Genomic DNA, 17,970 nt, shown 5'->3' with positions numbered 1-17,970 from the left:
TTTGATCATGTAAACTATTTAACAATACCAATAAGTAAAAAGAACAGATTTTCCAAGTTATGCAGCAATACCAGAGAGCAGGATTAAATGTTTAAAAATTTTTCATTATCTACTTCCATCACAGAAATTTTCTCTAAGGTCATTTCTATAGAGGTTATGGAGGGTCCACTGCTAAAGTGAGTATTTAAATATTTTTTCAACAGAATGCATATACGTAAAAAACATAGTAAGGCAACTAGAAAACTAGAAATTCAGATAATCCATGTGTTTAAACTTCTTAAAGTTGGTCCAATTTACACATTTAAACCACAGAATTAAACAAAAGGCCTCTAAAATACTTCTCAAATGTACTCAGTATATTGACAGAATACCAAAACTGGCTAGGACCTAAGCATTTTTACAGGCGAAAAGTACCTCTTGCACTAGGGTAGGGTATCTTACTCTTGAATCCATAGTTTCATCAAAATATGTAAAAACTGCTCTTTTGTTAATTTAGATCCATTTAAGTTATTAGCCTTCTTCAGGAACTAGAAGGTAGCAAAATTTGGAGAAAAAAAGCATAATCATACATAAAAACAGAAACTTTTCTCTAAGTCCTCTCATGGTTCCGTTGTGTTCCTTTATGATGTCCCAACAGCTTAATGACTCCAGTAGCAAAGATTTTTTAAGCCCCTTAACATCACTCTCATTTGAGACACTGTAACTATCTATTTTCCTCAGAATTTAGAGATCCTTTCTGAGAATACTGGTCACATTGCCATTTCTGCTATTATTTCCTTATAAACAGGCAAGAAATAACGTAGAAAAAATTGGAGTCACCAATGTTTAATGGACCTTTTCGTTCTATCAATTCACACGGGACCTAAAATTTAAAGTTTAGTGCTGATCAAAAACTAAAATGAATTCCATGATATATTTAGTAGAGCCAACAAATTTAGGAAAAGGTAACACCCAAAACATATACCAATTAAAATTTGCTGGCTTTTGTGAGTTTGGGGTTGTATTTCTTAATGAAAATACATCTTCTTAAATGTTTAAATAAACCTAAATTTAGTATTTATGTTAATTTACTTTGGTACAGATTAAAGATTAAACGACAAAAATACTGAGATCCAAACATAAGGAAAGGGAGTGACTGGTAATACTCTTTAACAGAATATTAAAAACAATGGTATGATTTAGTCTACTAAAAAAAATCCATACTCACTTACTAAAAAATGCTTATCAAAGGATTAGCTATGAAAAGAAAATGACCCTTCCAGATGTTACTGTAAAGAAAAACCCTGTAACAGTAACCATCAAATCAATTTCATGGCAGCAACTTGTTCCAGTTAAGTAGAGCACATCAGGAAAAATGGATGGTCACAGATTATAGATCAAGCTAGTGGGGTGCTATAACGATGACTTTAAGTCAACTGCACCATATATTGGGGGGAAAAAAGTCAGAATGAGTAACACTGAAAAAGTTGAAAGAGAAAGGACAACATATTTAAAAGGGCATTTTGAAAAAGTTCCCATTTTGGTAGATGTTATAATTAAAGCAAAGGAGAATTAGATTTTCTTTTCAAATGACTATATCAGAAGTCTAAGCCTAACTCAGAAAAAGAATTTGTTTATGAGGAACACAGAGCAGGATACTGTAGTAGTTGATTTGTCCAAGTCTCTAAAGGGATAGATGTAATATGGGATAATAAAAAGTGAGTTCTGAAGTATGTTTAAGAAAGTTGTGGAAAAGGAGAAAAAAAATGATGAAAAATTTCAGTCATAGTATGAAAGTTTGTGTTAAAGGGAAATTAAAAAAGGAAGAATGAACTAATCTAAAATATGAAACATACTGAAACAAACACCAGGGCTCTACATTAACTCTTTCCCTGTAGCCACAGATAAGGAAAAAAAGAGAATTGTTCAAGAATACATCTTTACTACATACAAATCAGCAATCAAGACAGATGGAGAGCTGAAATCTAGCATCCTGAATGGCAGAGCACATTGACTGCAAAAAAAATACTTAATTCAACAAAGCAGACAAAAAAACCTGCTTAAATATATGATTAAGAAGAACATATTGATGCCAAAAACCAACAAGATAATCTCAGTGGATGACAGCTTTGTGGCCAGAAGTAATCTAGGCAGAATACATTAATGTAAAGCCCTGGTTTAAAATGCTCAAAAACAATTACCTTCCAAATAAAGTGTTCTCAAAAGTTTAAAAATGCTTGATCAACTCAATGTCATCAGACTACAGAATTAGAGTCAAAGATATAGGTAAATAGGCACTACAATGTAAAAGAAATTAGAAGCATCTGTTGCGTTAACTCACCTTATTAGAATGAACTGGCAAATCACATATAGAGCACAGATGGGGATAACCCTTCGGTAAGAGTCCATGGAAGTCTTCAATATTGCTACTTGGAGGAGCGCCTCTCTTTTTCTCAAAGAGAGATCTCTCTTGTAAGGGGCCAGGACCACGTCCCATTCTCTCATACTCACTGTCAAATTTATGATAGTTATGCGAGGTCTCACCAAAAAAAGAATCATCCCTACACCTTTCTCCATCTCTTAATCTGTCATCTTCATAATCCATTCTGTCATAATAACCAGATTCTTGAGAACGACTTCCATGGTCATAATCAAGCACTGGGTTGAGACTAGGACCACGATCATCAAAACTATCTCTTCTAAAGTGCCTTTTTTCTTCCCAATCATCCCTAGGTACTCTGTATGGTGGCTCCCGTGTAGCAGATCTGCCATCTCTACCATAACTCAAGGTAGGGCCTTCTTCAGTTCTCCTCCTTTTAAGCTGTAGAAGGATTTGGGGCAAATTCTCAGGAGTAATCTTGTCCTCTGGATAACGACTCAGTTCATCTAAGTCTCTAGCAGACAGACCAAAGCTGGCCAAAATGTTACTGGCCTGGTCTGCATCTCCACGGTGTTGAGAAGATAAAGGGAGTGGACCTCTACTTCCAATGTTAAATATAGACTGCAAATTATGGGAAGAAGTACTAGCAGAAGACAGTGCACTATGAGCTCCTTGTTGATTCAATGAAGAACTCATTCCAAGATTCATTAAACTAGCAAGGCGTGCAGTACCCTGGTTCATCCTTCCAAGAGATGCTGGCATACTTAAAGACTGGGTAGCAGCAGCAAGAAGGCCTATTCCTGCCGCAGACAGGTCACGCCCATGACCCTGTGAGTCCCTACTGAGAGATGACTGCTGGAATGACTTGGACATTGTAGAACTAGCTCTTGTCTATTTTATAGATTAAAAAAAAAATTTTTTTTTAAGACGGCCAAAAAGAAAGCTCAAACTAGAAAGCTAGGTTAACTTTGCTTCAAAAAATGGTAACGCCAAGAAAAAGGATCAATAAGGACTGCAGAATCTTCTTCAAGCTGAGAACCAGCAGACAACTCTGTAGAAAAATAAGCAATTTTAGTCATAAATCCCTTTAAGCAGATGCCGTTTTTTTAAGAAAAAAAAACTTATGCATCATGTTGATTTAAAAAAAAAAAAACATTTAAGATCTCAAACTTACAAGGAATTTATTACATATCTTAAACAGATTCCTGATGTATGCAGAGCCTGCATATAGATATTTAAAAAGTAGTATTTCACGCTAAAGCTTAACTATTAAAGGGACTTTCATACTGAGTTTAAAAACATGTAAATTGAAAGGTTAGATGTCTGAGTACATCAAAATTTTGGTAAAAATATAGATGGGTTTCTTCTTTTAGAAGAATAAAAATACACCCTATAGTATGATGCTTAAGTTCCAGGAGAAGACTAAAAACAAAAAAAATCAAGGTCAGCAAGTCAAAGATGAATCAGTTGTATTGTGCTTTGGAAAATGAGACCTATTATCACTATCAGAAAGAACCAAGTAAAATCATAAGTAAATGAAGCTTAGGTTTCAAGTACCTAATATAAGATATAAGACCAAACATAATAGCTGAGACCTTTATACAGCAAAATCAATTTGAGGTGAAGATAGATGTGAATAAGAAAAATAAGTCATTTCCTATAGTTTTAAGGATTGCTGCCCAAATTTAAGTTATATAACTAATTGCCTTCTTACTGACCATCCTACATCAGGCAGTGCTTTCTTCATATCTAATCTTTTAAAGTAAGGAGAACTAACTCTGGTCAGTACAGGAATAGGAGCCCTCCCAAGAAAAAACCTAGGTACAGAAAATACAGGTGATTAAAAGAAGGGAACTCCTCAATTAGCATCCATCAGTACTCATTTAATGCTCAGGGCTACAGCATATCTACAGCACAAAACAGGAAAAATGAAAATGAGATCTTGGTTACACAGTTTCCTGTAAACTTTTCACAAGAATAGCCCAAATCACCTGGTAAATTTATGTTCTGATTATGATTCCCCAAGACGTGTTTCTAGATGAAACTGTTTTCTTTCTTAAATCATTATTGTACCTCAGAAACTGTCACATAAGAATTTCCAAATAATTTATATCATGATTGTCATAAAACATTAGTTAAAAGATATACATAACGTCTTCAGTGAAACAATTTTATAATCACAACTACATACAGAGGCAAATCTGAAGTTGTTTCGTACAGAATTCTATGAGGCATTGTTTAAATTTTCTATTTTTTGATCACCAATACACTCAGCACTGGTAGCTTAATATGTTAAACTTTAACAGTAAAACCAGACAATATCCAGTAGTTACAAGTCTATTACAGGACCAATTTCGCCAATGATAGATTAAAGCAAGGATACAAATGGACAAATACAGTGCAGAGGAAGTATAAAAAAGTTGCAGCAAGAAAGATTTAGACTAGATTTTTAAAAATAGATATAATCAAGTTTTAAAAGACACAGAAATGCTGTAAGAGGTGGCTGGAGTTACAGGAAGATGTTTTTGCACACCAAGAAAGATGAATTTGAGAAAATACACCAAAGAAACTATCAATAGTTCTAGACAAGATCCACTATGTAAACTACTTAAGCTTTAAGATTAATAAAGACGAGAGTAAGTGGACTTCTTTGGATGAAAGTTTCTTTGATATGTCTTATAAATGCCACACAGAATGGTGGCTGAGATGCTATGTAAATGGTGGTGGACCCTCTAAATTTTCACACATATTTTAAAAATCAAAACCTTTAGAGGGTTTTTCAAAATAAAAATGTTTAAGTATCAGGGTTATTAATTGCAGCTTTGACTTTCATGTTGTAGCCAAAGCTTTGTATTCCTGAAAGTCAGTCTTTTGAACTATTTTTTCCCTAAGAGAAATTATATAATGGTATTACAATTATGTTTAAAATTTTTAAAATGGTCATATTTTAAGGAAATGTGATTGTTAGATTACAGAGCTCTCAATTACATTTTTTGGTAGCTCATAGGAAAACAGTGGATCTACAAAAGGAAAAGTTAAGAGATGCAAAGGTAAAGGATAACCTGAAGACAAACAGAAAATGGATGTCAGAAAAACTCAGAAAAGAGTCAAGACAAACAATGTAAATCCCATGACAACGTGTAATTCCATTAACAACCACCTCAGTATTTTTAAGATACTCAGTTTCAACTTAAAATGCAACTCTATCAAGGATATTAGGGTAAAATTAGTGAAAAGCAACTTAAGTTAGATTTTGGATTAAACCACAAATAAACCAAATTCTTAAAAATGGTTTTATTAGAACAAAGTTGGGAGAAACCAGATGTGGCAGCATTGTTGAAAAAGCATTTATGAAAACAGTTCCTCTATCATGTCAATGCTGAACATAAGATGTACAAGCCACTTTTAAAGGTTCATTCACATGGGACCCACTGCCTATTAGTAAAGGCAGCACAATATTGAGACATTTACTAAGATTTACAAAAGATTAGCTTCTTTTACTGTGTTTTTTCCTGTAATTATAAAATTGCCTTTTTATAGGAAACTGCACTAGAAGTTAAAACAATTTTGAATATAGTAGCTTTGGGAGAACATTTATTATCAAAATCCAATTTACCTATTTTAAATCTCTATGTAATAGTGTAAATGCCCATCAATGCAGAACCTTTCACTTCCAAAAAAGAAAGCACCTGCACACCTCTAAAAACTATCAACATTACCCACAACTTCACTTCACAAATGCCATTTACTACAATCTTGATAACCAAATTCTTTTTTTTTTTTTTTTTTTTTTTTGAGATGGAGTTTCACTCTTGATGCCCAGGCTGGAATGCAATGGCACAATCTCAGCTCACTGCAACCTCTGCCTCCTGGGTTCAAGTGATTCTCCTGCCTCAGTCTCCCAAGTAGCTGAAATTACAGACACACGCCACCACGCCCAGCTAATTTTGTGTTTTTAGTAGAGACACGGTTTCTCCACGTTGGTCAGGCTGGTCTTGACCTCACATGATCCCCCTGCTTCGCCCTTCCAAAGTGCTGGGATTATAGGCGTGAGCCACCATGCCCAGCCCGATAACCAAATTCTGAACAAATGAGCTTAAAAATTCATTTTTATAGACAACTCAAAACAAACTGTAACTTAAAACTATTTTATGATACAATTTTAAGCTGTTTAAAAATGTCAGCTTCACATTCAACATCTAAACAAATCTGAATATCATCCCTATGTATGGTTAGGAAACGTTTCAGTTAATATTCTACCTCCCATTCCATGAGAATCTGATTTTTGTTATTGGCTTTTTCTTCTCCAATTAAAAGAAACAGAGTACTAAAATATTTCTGAAAATTTTCACATACCCTGAAAATTCATGGAGAACAGAAGCAAACAGCTGTTCCAGATCTAAATTTCCTTAAAGATTACCTGTAAGTCCTTAGTCATTCTTTCAGAGGGTTATTTAGCATAATTACTAAAATAAGCACAAGCCAACTTTAGTTTCTTAGAAGGTATTAGAAAAAAATGAAAAGACTTTTAGCTGTTTTTTTTTTTTTTTTTTTTAAGACAGTGTCTGACTCCTCCATTGCCCAGGCTCACTGTAACCTCTGCCTCCCAGGCTCAAACCATCCTTCCACCTCAGCCCAACCAGCTGGGACTACAGACACACGCCACCATGCTCGGTTAATTTTCACAGCTTTGGTAGACAGGGGTTTTCACCATGTTGGCCAGGCTGGTCTCGAACTCCTGGGCTCAAGCGATCTTCCTGCCTTGGCCTCCCAAAATGCTAAGAGGTATCTACTACTCTACATGGATCTTCAGCTATGCTCTCAACTGTGTGAGATAATCAGTCATTTAAATAATTTTTCTCTGGCAGGGCACGGTGGCTCACGCCTGTAATCCCTGCACTTTGGGAGGCCAAGGCGGGCAGATCATGAGGTCAAGAGATTGAGACCATCCTGGCCAACGTGGTGAAACTCCGTCTCTACTAAAAATATAAAAATTAGCTGGGCATGGTGGTGCGCACCTGTAGTACCAGCTACTCAGGAGGCTGAAGCCAGAGAATCGCTTGAACCTGGGAGGCAGAAGTTGCAGTGAGCTGAGATCGTGGCATTGTACTCCAGCCTGGGCCACAGAGCAAGAATCTGTCTCAAAAATCAAAACAAACAAAAAAAATAAATTTTTCTCTTTTCAGTCTTTGTAGTCAGAATTAAAAAAAAAAAAAACCATACACAACTAATTTGAGATGGTTTACCCATAAAACTATAAAAGATTTATGGTTTAACCATAAAAATAGAGATATGCAGAGAAAAAAATGCCTTCATGACATTATTTTAATCCTTTAACTTCACATTGAGACTTACAAGCAACAGCTAGAAAACCAGTTTCTTGTATTTTCCTCTTCTGAACTGCAAAAAATGTTCAGATTTTCCAAATGTTCTATCAAGGCCAATCACCTTGATCATTTATTAGCTTATTCATGTGAAAATATACCAAATATGTTTTAGACAGCAATCAACAATACCAATTTAGTAGAAATGTCTTAACCCATGTCACTGGCAGATGGCAGACATAGTTGACTATCAGTAATTTCAAAGCAGCATCATTTGGAAAGGCAACTGCTTGATTTTTGTCATAAATCACACAAAAATATTGATTCCTGTGGTCATGACTTTCAAACCAAGCATCCAACTTATTTTCAATTCAAGAACAGGTTTCAGTTACTCTTTAAATTTTTCTTCATTTATTAAATTTTATAATGGTTTTATAAAGAACTTACCATAGTTTCCATTTTAAAGGTACCAGAAGTTTTCATTTTAATGTTGGTGTATATAATATTTCCTAATATATTCTGTAACAATGATTTCATTTAAGGGTTTGTTTTTTGAAGTGTGCTGAGGAACTACTCCGTTTTTTTCCTAGAGTTTCAGCCACTTTCAAATCTTATGCTATGTTTTCGAGTGTCACAATCTCATCTCAGTATGGCATGTACCTTGAGTGCCTTAAGTTTTTAAAATAGGCCAGGCGCAGTGGTTCACACCTGTAATCCAGCACTTTGGGAGGCCAAGGTGGGCAGATTACCTGAGGTCAGGAGGTTGCGACCAGCCTGGCCAACATGGTGAAACCTCGTCTCTACTAAAAATACAAAAATTAGCCGGGTGTGGTAAAGTAGCATGTGTCATCATACGATAAGAGTGTAGTGCCAGGAAGGCTGAAAAACAAGCCTAAGTATTTTCAAAAGTGCCATAAGACCATTGCTCTTAATCCATCTAACAGATGTGAAGTCAACTTCTAGTCCACTTCCTGATCCTTAGGCTAAATAATGAGTATTGCAGAGTGGCATCAGCTGCTGAGAAGATAGAACACTACTTGTTAACCAGTGTAAGAAACTCCCACTCAGACCTGAAATAATATTGTCTTCCCAGGTTTAAATTTTTTTCCCAGTGACCTTCAATCAAGCAAGAAATAGTTTCAGATTGAAACTACACACAATTGATGGAGTAAACCCGTCTTACAAGATAGAAAGTTACCCTGTTTACCTGATGATGTTCACTGTCTATTTGATCTCGACAGAAACTTGGCTCTCTACTTTCTTCTCTGCTTAAGCAAAATCAGTGATTTCTTTCAAGGCTCCATTCTGGGCTGGGTGTGGGGGCTCATACCTGTAGTCCCAGCCCTTTGGGAGACTGAGGCAAGAGGATCACTTGAGGTCAGGAGCTCGAGACCAGCCTGGTCAATATGACAAAACCCCATCTCTGCTAAAAAAAATACAAAAATTAGCCAGGTGTGGTGGCACATGCCTGTAGTCCCAGCTACTTGGGAGGCTGAGGCAGGAGAATCACTTGAACCCGGGAGGTGGAGGATGCAGTGAGCCAAGATTGTGCCACTGCACTCCAGCGTGGGTGACAGAGTAAGACTCTGTCTCCAAAAAAAAGAAAAAAAAAAAAAAAAAAAAAAAAAAAAGGCTCCATTCTGTATCCCTAAGACCCCTACTCTCTTGACTTCCATCAACATTTGTACAACTTTTATTTCATACATACTAAATCTTGGGGGCCCAAAAGCCTTCGCGTGAATCCTGGTTCTATTACAAACAGCTGTGTGACCTTGCACCAAAAAGGGTGGGGGGAAATAAAAATAATACCTACTTCATAAGGCTTTAAAGACTTGATAAATTAGGACAGGCACAGTGGCTCATGGCTGTAATCCTAGCACTTTGGGAAGCTGAGGTGGGATAATCACTTAAGGCCTCAAGCTCAAGACCAGCCTGCCTAACGTGGAGAAACGCTGTCTCTACTAAAAACACAAAAATGAGCCGGTGTGGTGGCAGGTGCCTGTAATCCCAGCTACTCGGGAGGCTGAGGCAGGAGAATCACTTGAACCCAGAAGGCGGAGGCTGCAGTGAGCTGAGATCGTGCCAATGCACTCCAGCCTGGGCAACAAGAGCAAAACTGTCTCAAAACAACAACAAAAAACCCACCAAAAATTAGCCAGGCGTGGTGACATGTGCCTGTAATCCCAGCTACTGGGGAGGCTGAGGCAGAAGAATCACTTGAACCCCCAGAGGCAGAGGCTGCAGTGAGCCAAGAATGCACCACTGCACTCCAGCCTGGGTGACAGAGCGAGACTGTCTCAAAAAGAAGACTTAATAAATTAGTCGGCCGGGAGCGGTGGCTCAAGCCTGTATCCCAGCACTTTGGGAGGCCGAGACGGGTGGATCACGAGCTCAGGAGATCGAGACCATCCTGGCTGACATGGTGAAACCCCGCCTCCACTAAAAAATACAAAAAAATAGCCGGGCGAGGTGGTGGGCGCCTGTAGTCCCAGCTACTCAGGAGGCTAAGGCAGGAGAATGGTGTAAACCCGGGAGGCGGAGCTTGCAGTGAGCTGAGATCCGGCCACTGCACTCCAGCCTGGGCGGCCGAGCGAGACTCCGTCTCAAAAAAATAAATAAATAAAAAAAATAAATCAGTCTACATAAAACATCTAAAATAGTGTCTGGCACACAGCACCATAGTAATCATCTCATTTGGTGTAATCTGATCCTCATAAAACTAGGAAGGTAAAATCTATTTTTATTTCTAGATGAGAAAAACTTTTAGAGGTAAAAGGACTGAGATCCAAAGACACTTGAATAAAGAGCTTATAAACTTTTTATCTGCACCATAGTCTCTTTCATGTGTCAACTTTAATGTCATACTAGTAACCACGTATTAGCTTTCAATAACAGATTTAAAGACTGGTAGTAACGGCCGGGCGCAGTGGCTCACACCTGTAATCCCAGCACTTTGGGAGGCCAAGGAGGGCAGATTATGAGGCCAGGAGATTGAGACCATCCTGGCTAACACAATGAAACCCCACCTCTACTAAAAATACAAAAAATTAGCCGGGCATGGTGGTGCGCACCTGTAGTCCCAGCTACTTGGGAGACTGAGGCAGGAGAATGGCGTGAATCCGGGAGGTGGAGTGTGCAGTGAGCCGAGATCGCGTCTCACTCACTGGCAGTAACTTTTTTTTTTTTTTTTTTTTTTTTGAGAGGAGCCTCACGCAAGTTGCCGGGGTTGGAGTGCAATGGTGCGATCTCAGCTCACTGCAACCTCCACCTCCTGGGTTCCCGCAATTCTCCTGCCTCAGCCTCCTGAGTAGCTGGGATTACAGGCACACACCACCACACCCGGCAAATTTTCTGTATTTTTTAGTAGAGACAGGGTTTCATCATGTTGGCCAGACTGGTCTTGAACTCCTGACCTCGTGATTCACCCACCTTGGCCTCCCAAAGTGCTGGGATTACAGGTGTGAGCCAACTGGTAGTAACTTTTAACAGGTAAGATAAAGAACAATACACTATACTGCAGTAATTCTAGTAAAAGTGGACAAACTAAACATCTTCCTTCTTCATTCTCTATTGCCAACATGTGTTTCAATCACCCTTCAACCTATCTCCCATCCAAGCACTAACCAGGCCCAACACTGTTTAGCTTCCAAGAGCAGATGAAATCAGGTGCGTCTAGGGTGGTATGGCCATACACCTTACCTTTCTATTCTCTCTGCCATAATCTTAGCCCTGCTTTTTAGCTGGCCTCCTAGCATCAAAACTCACACCTCACCATCTTTCAATAAAAACAACCTGAACCATCACTCATTTCACACTCTCCTGGCTCAAAAACCTACTACTCCCTACCACTTACCACATGAAATCCACACTATGATTTCCTTTTTTTTTTTTTTTTCTTCAAGACAGGGTCTTAATCTGTTGCCCAACGCAGCAGCACAATCTTGGCTCACTGCAGACTCAATCTCGCGGGCTCAAGTGATCCTCCCGTCTCAGCAGGGACCACAGGCACGCACCACTATACCCGACTAACTTTTTACATTTTTAGTAGAGACAAGGTCTCACTATGTTGCCTGAGCTGTTCATGAACTCCTGGGCTCAACTGATCCTCCTGACTCAGCCTCCCAAAGTGCTGAGGTTACAGGCATGAATCACTGTGCCCTGCCTCACATGTAATTTTCAATGCCTTTCATATATTGGTTCCATTCTACTTCTTTAAACCTTTTCCCCAACCATAACCAAACACCTTATAGAAACGTCTGCTTGCTATTCCATTTACAGAAACTACTCTATGCTTGTGTAAATAAAATTAATAGCTGGGATGCATCCCTCTCTCATTTCATGTAATACTAGTAATTTTCTCAAGGCCTAGCACCTCCTTTTAATCATTCAATATATTACACAAACCAATGTATATACAAATACGAAACAGAATATTAAAAAGACCTTGGAAATAAATCTACATAGCAATTTCAAATGACTCCCTCCCCTTGTTTTTAAGTTTGACTACTTAATGTATGTACCCTTAATTAATTTTGCATTGCTGAACTTTATGCAAATCGACTTAAAATTTACTGTTCTGACTTACTTTTAAAAACTGATTTATCCACAATTGTGAGTTAAACCTACATTTTCACTGCAATATAGGTATCATTATGCATGCATATGTACTTATCTATTCTGCAGATGATGAACATTTAGGTTGTTTTCAATTTCTTGCCATTACCAAGAACAATGCTAATATTTCTTGGTGTCCCTTGGTACATAACTGCAAAACTTCCTCCTCCATGGTGCTCTTCCAAAATACCACAGCCCACACAAAAACAGACACAAACATTAAAACTGATATGCTTTTCCAATCTTTCCAGTCACATATCTAAAAATCTCTCAACTCATAGGCTTTTCTCTCTGCTCTAGTTTTAATTATCCACTAAATTTTTCTACACACAAAGAATATTTGGAGTTCAAATGTTTGTATTGCTTTTCTTTTTGAGACAGTTTTGTTCTGTCACCAGCCTGGAGCACAGTAGCACGATCTCAGCTCACTGCAACTTCCGCCTACCAGGTTCAAGCAATTCTCCTGCTTCAGCCTCTTGAGCAGCTGGAATTACAAGCAAGCACACGTCATCACGCCCGGCTAATTTTTGTATTTTTAGTAGAAACGGGGTTTCAGCATGTTGCCCAGGTTGGTCTCAAACTCCTGGCCTGAAGTGATCCGCCCACCTCAGCCTCTCAAAGTGCTGGGATTACAGGTGTGAGCCACCATGCCCAGCCAAATGTTTGTATTTCTTTGACATCACTGTTCTTTCCCCAACTACTGCTTAAGTTGGGTGCTCAAATAATTGACTTTTAATTTTCACATATGGTATAGGTTCCTGTGTGTTACTATACCAAAGGGGGATGCTTACTATCCTAACAATCCTCACAAAGGAGGAAAAAACACCAAACATTTCATCCTAAAAGATCTGAAAGTTATGCATCTTCATGAACTAAATGCAGATGATACTGTTCCCTAATATTAATTAAATGATTACTTTCCATACTTGTTGCATTTACCGCTGGCCAAGACATTTACCATAGGCACTCTGTTGCTTTTACTTTTCTTATCCATCTGCATAGTTGAGAACTACTCTCACCTGCCCCACAGGCACACTCTCCTGTTTTCCTACTAACCTGTTTTTTGCCTGAGAACAGGGTATCAACAACCACACGTTAGTGAGATTCTAGATTAAAGAGAATGTCACATAAGATGTTTTTAAGGTTTGCGGGGGCGGGTAAGCAAGCATACTTTAAATTTTGGAATAGTTTTAAAATTTTTTCAAACCTAAGCTTTTATTAGTACTTCGTTTGTTTTTTTTCCCACTTCCAAAGAGCCTTGAGCTTTAATTTATACAGAGAACAGGGCTTAATGTACAACTGGAAAAGTATATCAAAGCTGCATCACATCATTGGCACTCTGCACTCCATCCACACGGAAGGGCCACAGTAATAAACTACATCCAGGTTAGGTCAGATAACAGCACTTTATCATGTAACTTTTACTGTATTACAAATAGGCTTATAATATAAACGTGTTAAAACCTAAAACTTACACTCAATTTTTAAAATTACATATAAAACCCCTTCAAAGGTACATAGCTAAAACTCAACCCATAGGCTTGTTTTCTGTTTTACTTTTAATTATCCATTAACCTTTTCCACACAAACTTTTATCAAGAACTTCAGAGCCTTTAATCCTAATGATCCAATGAGAAAGGTTTGCTACATAGCTAATAATTATAAATTACAGCACTTTATTTCCTGAACAGCACTGTGCCTTATAGTAACCAATCACATAAACAGAAAATGGCAAAAACTACAGAACTACACTCCCAGCCTATAACCCTTCCAATTCATCCCAACAAACTTAGCACTGGTCCATCCCAAATGTTAAGTCAACCATCCACTTTAATTTTTTTTGAGAAAAAATTAAACATTTAAAATTGAACATAAAAAATTAAACATTCCAGTCTGTTGCCCAGGCTGGAATGCAGTGGCGCCATCTCGGTTAATTGCTACCTCCCCCTCCCGGGTTCAAGTGATTTCTCCTCCCTCATCCTCCCAAGTAGCTGGGATTACATTTTGGTGCCTGCCACCACGCCCAGCAAATTTTTGTACTTTTTAGTAGCAATGGGGTTTCGCCATGTTGGGCAAGCTGGTCTCAGAACTCCTTACCTCAGATGATCCGCCCGCCTTGGCCTCCTAAAGTGCTGGGATTACAGGCCACCGGCTACAATCATCCACTTTTAGAACCTGTTGCCAGAAGTGTGGGATAACTGTACTGTAATTCTAACTAAAGGAGGTATATAAAAACAAGTATCCCTAACTAAAAGATGTTCTAAGAACATCTATTATTCAATTCTTTGGCGGCAATTCATATTGTAAGCTAATTAGTAATACTTCCAATAATCATGATTTTAACATTTTTGCGTAAGAATGATTCCTGTGTTTGCTTATACCTACTATCCAAAATGTTACAAAACAAGCACTGCTTTCTGTCACTTTTGAGTACTTTTCACTTCAGACTTGAAGCAGCTAGTTTATGTCTATGCCAATTTCCCTTAAAAATACAGAAGATTCTAGTATTTTAAGCAGTTACGGCATTTACAAAATGTTTTTCATTTTTTTCTCTCATTACAAAAGTAGATGTTATTTCTCGTGGTAAATTCAGAAAAACATCAGGAGGAAACAGAAATCATCCGTAATGCCAACATCTGAGCAAACATTTTGGGGTATATCTCTATTTTCATGTTTTACATTGTCCTTTAAAAAACAATCGAACGACATTAGCAGTTTTACATCATTTTCCTTTCCAGTTAAAACTATATACCATTACTATTTTCCCATCACACTCTTCACCTAAAATACTGTTTTAAGTAGCTGTATAGATTTCCATTTCCACAATAGAATTAGCAGATTCCCAAAACCTGAATCTTTAGATTTTTAAAAAACATTCTTAAAACTGGTATTAAATTTATATACGCAAATCTGACACACTACTCCCTTAGGATAAATTCCTGTAAGCGCCGTCTTTCCATTTTAAGCCTATTATACTATGAAGGAGTCTGAATTAAGATCTAAGAGCCCCGAGAGTTCGACACCAGCCTGGGTCACATAGTGAGAACACGTCTCTACAGATGATCAAAAAATTAGCTTGGTGTGGGAGCGCGCGCCTGTGATCTCAGCTACCCAGGAGGCTTAAGTGGGAGGATTACTTGAGCCTGGGAGGTCGAGGCTGCCGTAAGCCAGTGATCAGGCCACTGCACTCCAGTCTGGGCAATAGAGCGATCCTGTTTCAGAGAAAAAAAAGATCCAAGGCCTCTGCAGACCACACTGGCAGCACTGCTACTACTGCAATCTATCCGGGCTTTAACCTTCTCTTCTATAAAATTAAGGATTTGAACTACGTGATGCTCCTAAAATATGACATCATCATTGCACTCCTCAGTAAAAACCATTAACTGACTTGCAATATTAGCGTTTACAAACTCTAAAAGCATCAGTAAGAAAATTAGTATGTTTAAAGACTAAAACAAATGCATAGATCAAGGGTGGTTAAATCCTTCCAAATTAGTTCAAAATGTGATAACAAAAGCTGTACACGGCTGAAAAATATATAAAAATGATAAAGTGAAACTTCTCTGGGTAAAGTACAAAGTAATGTTCTAAGTATATACTGTTAAGTGCAAAGAAAGAAATACAAATTTAAAGCATTTCAACACACATATCTGGCTAAATGATCTTTTTCAAACCTTACATAACCAACAAGAATCTTCATGTAGTATTTTAATGTTGTTTAATTTCGAGTTTGCGAAAACATTCTATTTCAGTGGAAAAGGCATCATCCAGAGCGTTTTTTCAACGAAAATGTCTCAAGCCCTTCTTGCTTTTTAAAACAATACTAATGTGAAAAACAACGTCGACAGACTGCGTAGATGACTGAGCCATTAGTAAAGATCTTTTTAAAGAGAAATCTTAAACATTAAAAAAATTAAAAGTAGCCTGAAACATTTTTGTCCGCATAGTCAATTGTTTAGATTTCCCTGGGAGAAAAATGTGTTTTACCGACTACTCAGAAACCTTAAGCCAAGGTTTAAAACACAGAACGCAGCATCAATACAAAATCTCATGACCACTACCTACGAAATCAACAATTCTTCACATCATTTCAGCGCGCCCGAAAGACTAGACATTTCAGAACCACCATAACCGTTCTAGAAATGTCTGGCTGAAAAACTCCAACTGATCCAATAGAAATATTCCACACAGAACATGGCCACAGAGCAGCATAAACACCTAGGGGATATTCATCCACGGTAAATGCAGAACACAGAACATGGCACAGAGCTCGAAATGCAAAGAATGATGCGGCGACTACACCACGGTACTCCAAAACCCTTTGTCTGGAAACCGGAAGGTCCCACACCACACGATCCTCTCTACAGGAACCAGAACTAATAGTATTTTGATAAAGAAAAAAAGGATGTGAGGCGACTGACTAAACAAGCGCAAATCACCCGCCTCGCAGCGTACTGCAGGCGGCTAGCTCCACGACGCAGTACGAAAAACAAGCGTTAACGTTTCATTTTTCGGCCATTTTTACGCGATGGGGGGCGGGGAGGAATTGTTTCTGATGTCCAGCTAATGCCGCGCGCGCGCGCGCGTCTGGGCCGGGAGTCTTAGGGGGCGCTCTGAGGCGATGGGCGAGGAGTGGCGTGAAGGCCGTGACACCGGGAAAAGAAAGAAACGCTGCTCAAACAGCAGGCTCTTCGGAGTCTGCGAAATCCTCCATTTTGGGGTACATTTTCAGAGAAAAAAAGGCGAACGGGCTATTTGGGACCGGCGCTACCCAAGGACTTAGCTATCTTAACCATCCTCCCCAAACGGCAGGCCCCCAATGGACAGTCTGTCCCTCAGGCCTCCAGCGAGCTCCTCCCTCCTCCTCAGCGCCGCGGCCCGCGTGTAACGGGCTAGTCGTCCCGCCCCCGCCCACAACGAGCCCAGGACGCGCGGGAAGCTCGGCCGGTCAGCGCACCTCTTGACCCCCAATCTCCCGCCGCACCCTGGGCCCTCGGCCGGCCGCGTGTTTCCCTCCCGGACCGCTCACCTCCACCGCCCGAGAAGGCTGGTTGCGCCGCCACTGCGCTCCTAACATGGCGGCCGCCGATCAGGCGGCTCACATACGCAGCGCGGAGGGAGGCAGAGCGGGAGCGAGCAAGAAAGGCGCGCCGCCGGCTTCCCACAGCCCCTGTCGCCGTCGTTGTCCCCTCCCGGCGGACACGGAGAGCCCCCAGCCACCCCACCCCGACTCTTACCCGCTTCACGCCTACCTTAGGGAAAGGGAGAGGGAAAAGGAGAGGTACCTCTCTCCCAGCGAGCGGGACGCGGAGGCTCCCACAATCCCCCGCAGCAACGGCGCTGGCGAGAGGTGGCGGCAGCGGCTGCAGCCCAAGAACAAACCCACTCTCGCGAGAGAGCTCGCCCCCACCCCCTCGGTCCAGTTCGGCGCGCGCCAGGCCCCTCCCCCTACTCGGCGCGCGCACCTCGCTCGCGCCCTAGCCTGAGGTAGTTGTTCTTTAATCTTGGAGATCCCTCTCCGTCATCCAGCTGAGGCGGGAAATGGAGGAACGTCCGTGGTTTACGAGTTCGAGTCCCATTCCCTAAAAGGCTGTTTGTCAACCTCCTGAATAGCATAATACAAAATTTAAATAGAGTATGCGTTAGAAGCGATTCGCAAGAGTCCCTGGCTCA

General features: G+C 39.6%; 1 protein-coding gene across 44 annotated transcripts in view; it reads right to left on the bottom strand.

Moving 5' to 3' along the window:
- Positions 1-17,636, bottom strand: part of MATR3 (matrin 3) — a 37,094-nt gene extending 19,458 nt beyond the window's left edge. For 2 of the 44 annotated variants that reach the window (XM_065546811.2, XM_073994376.1), the window contains exons 1-4: positions 17,550-17,636; positions 14,395-14,472; positions 8,891-9,109; positions 2,321-3,410 (exon numbers count right to left, since the gene is read on the bottom strand). In XM_065546811.2, the coding sequence (XP_065402883.1) occupies positions 2,321-3,232 (912 nt within the window). In that variant the 5' untranslated portion in view covers positions 3,233-3,410; positions 8,891-9,109; positions 14,395-14,472; positions 17,550-17,636. Of the gene's footprint in view, positions 1-2,320; positions 3,411-8,890; positions 9,110-14,394; positions 14,473-17,326 lie in introns of those variants that run through there. The other 42 variants (XM_065546821.2, XM_073994379.1, XM_065546812.2 and 39 more) reach the window with 23 other exon arrangements.
- Between the last annotated feature and the right edge of the window lie 334 nt (positions 17,637-17,970).

This window comes from Macaca fascicularis, chromosome 6 (genome assembly GCF_037993035.2).
Source record: "Macaca fascicularis isolate 582-1 chromosome 6, T2T-MFA8v1.1".
In the NCBI taxonomy this organism is placed as follows: domain Eukaryota; kingdom Metazoa; phylum Chordata; class Mammalia; order Primates; family Cercopithecidae; genus Macaca; species Macaca fascicularis.
Note: the sequence above shows the minus strand (reverse complement) of the source record. Positions and strands in the feature narration are given on the sequence as shown.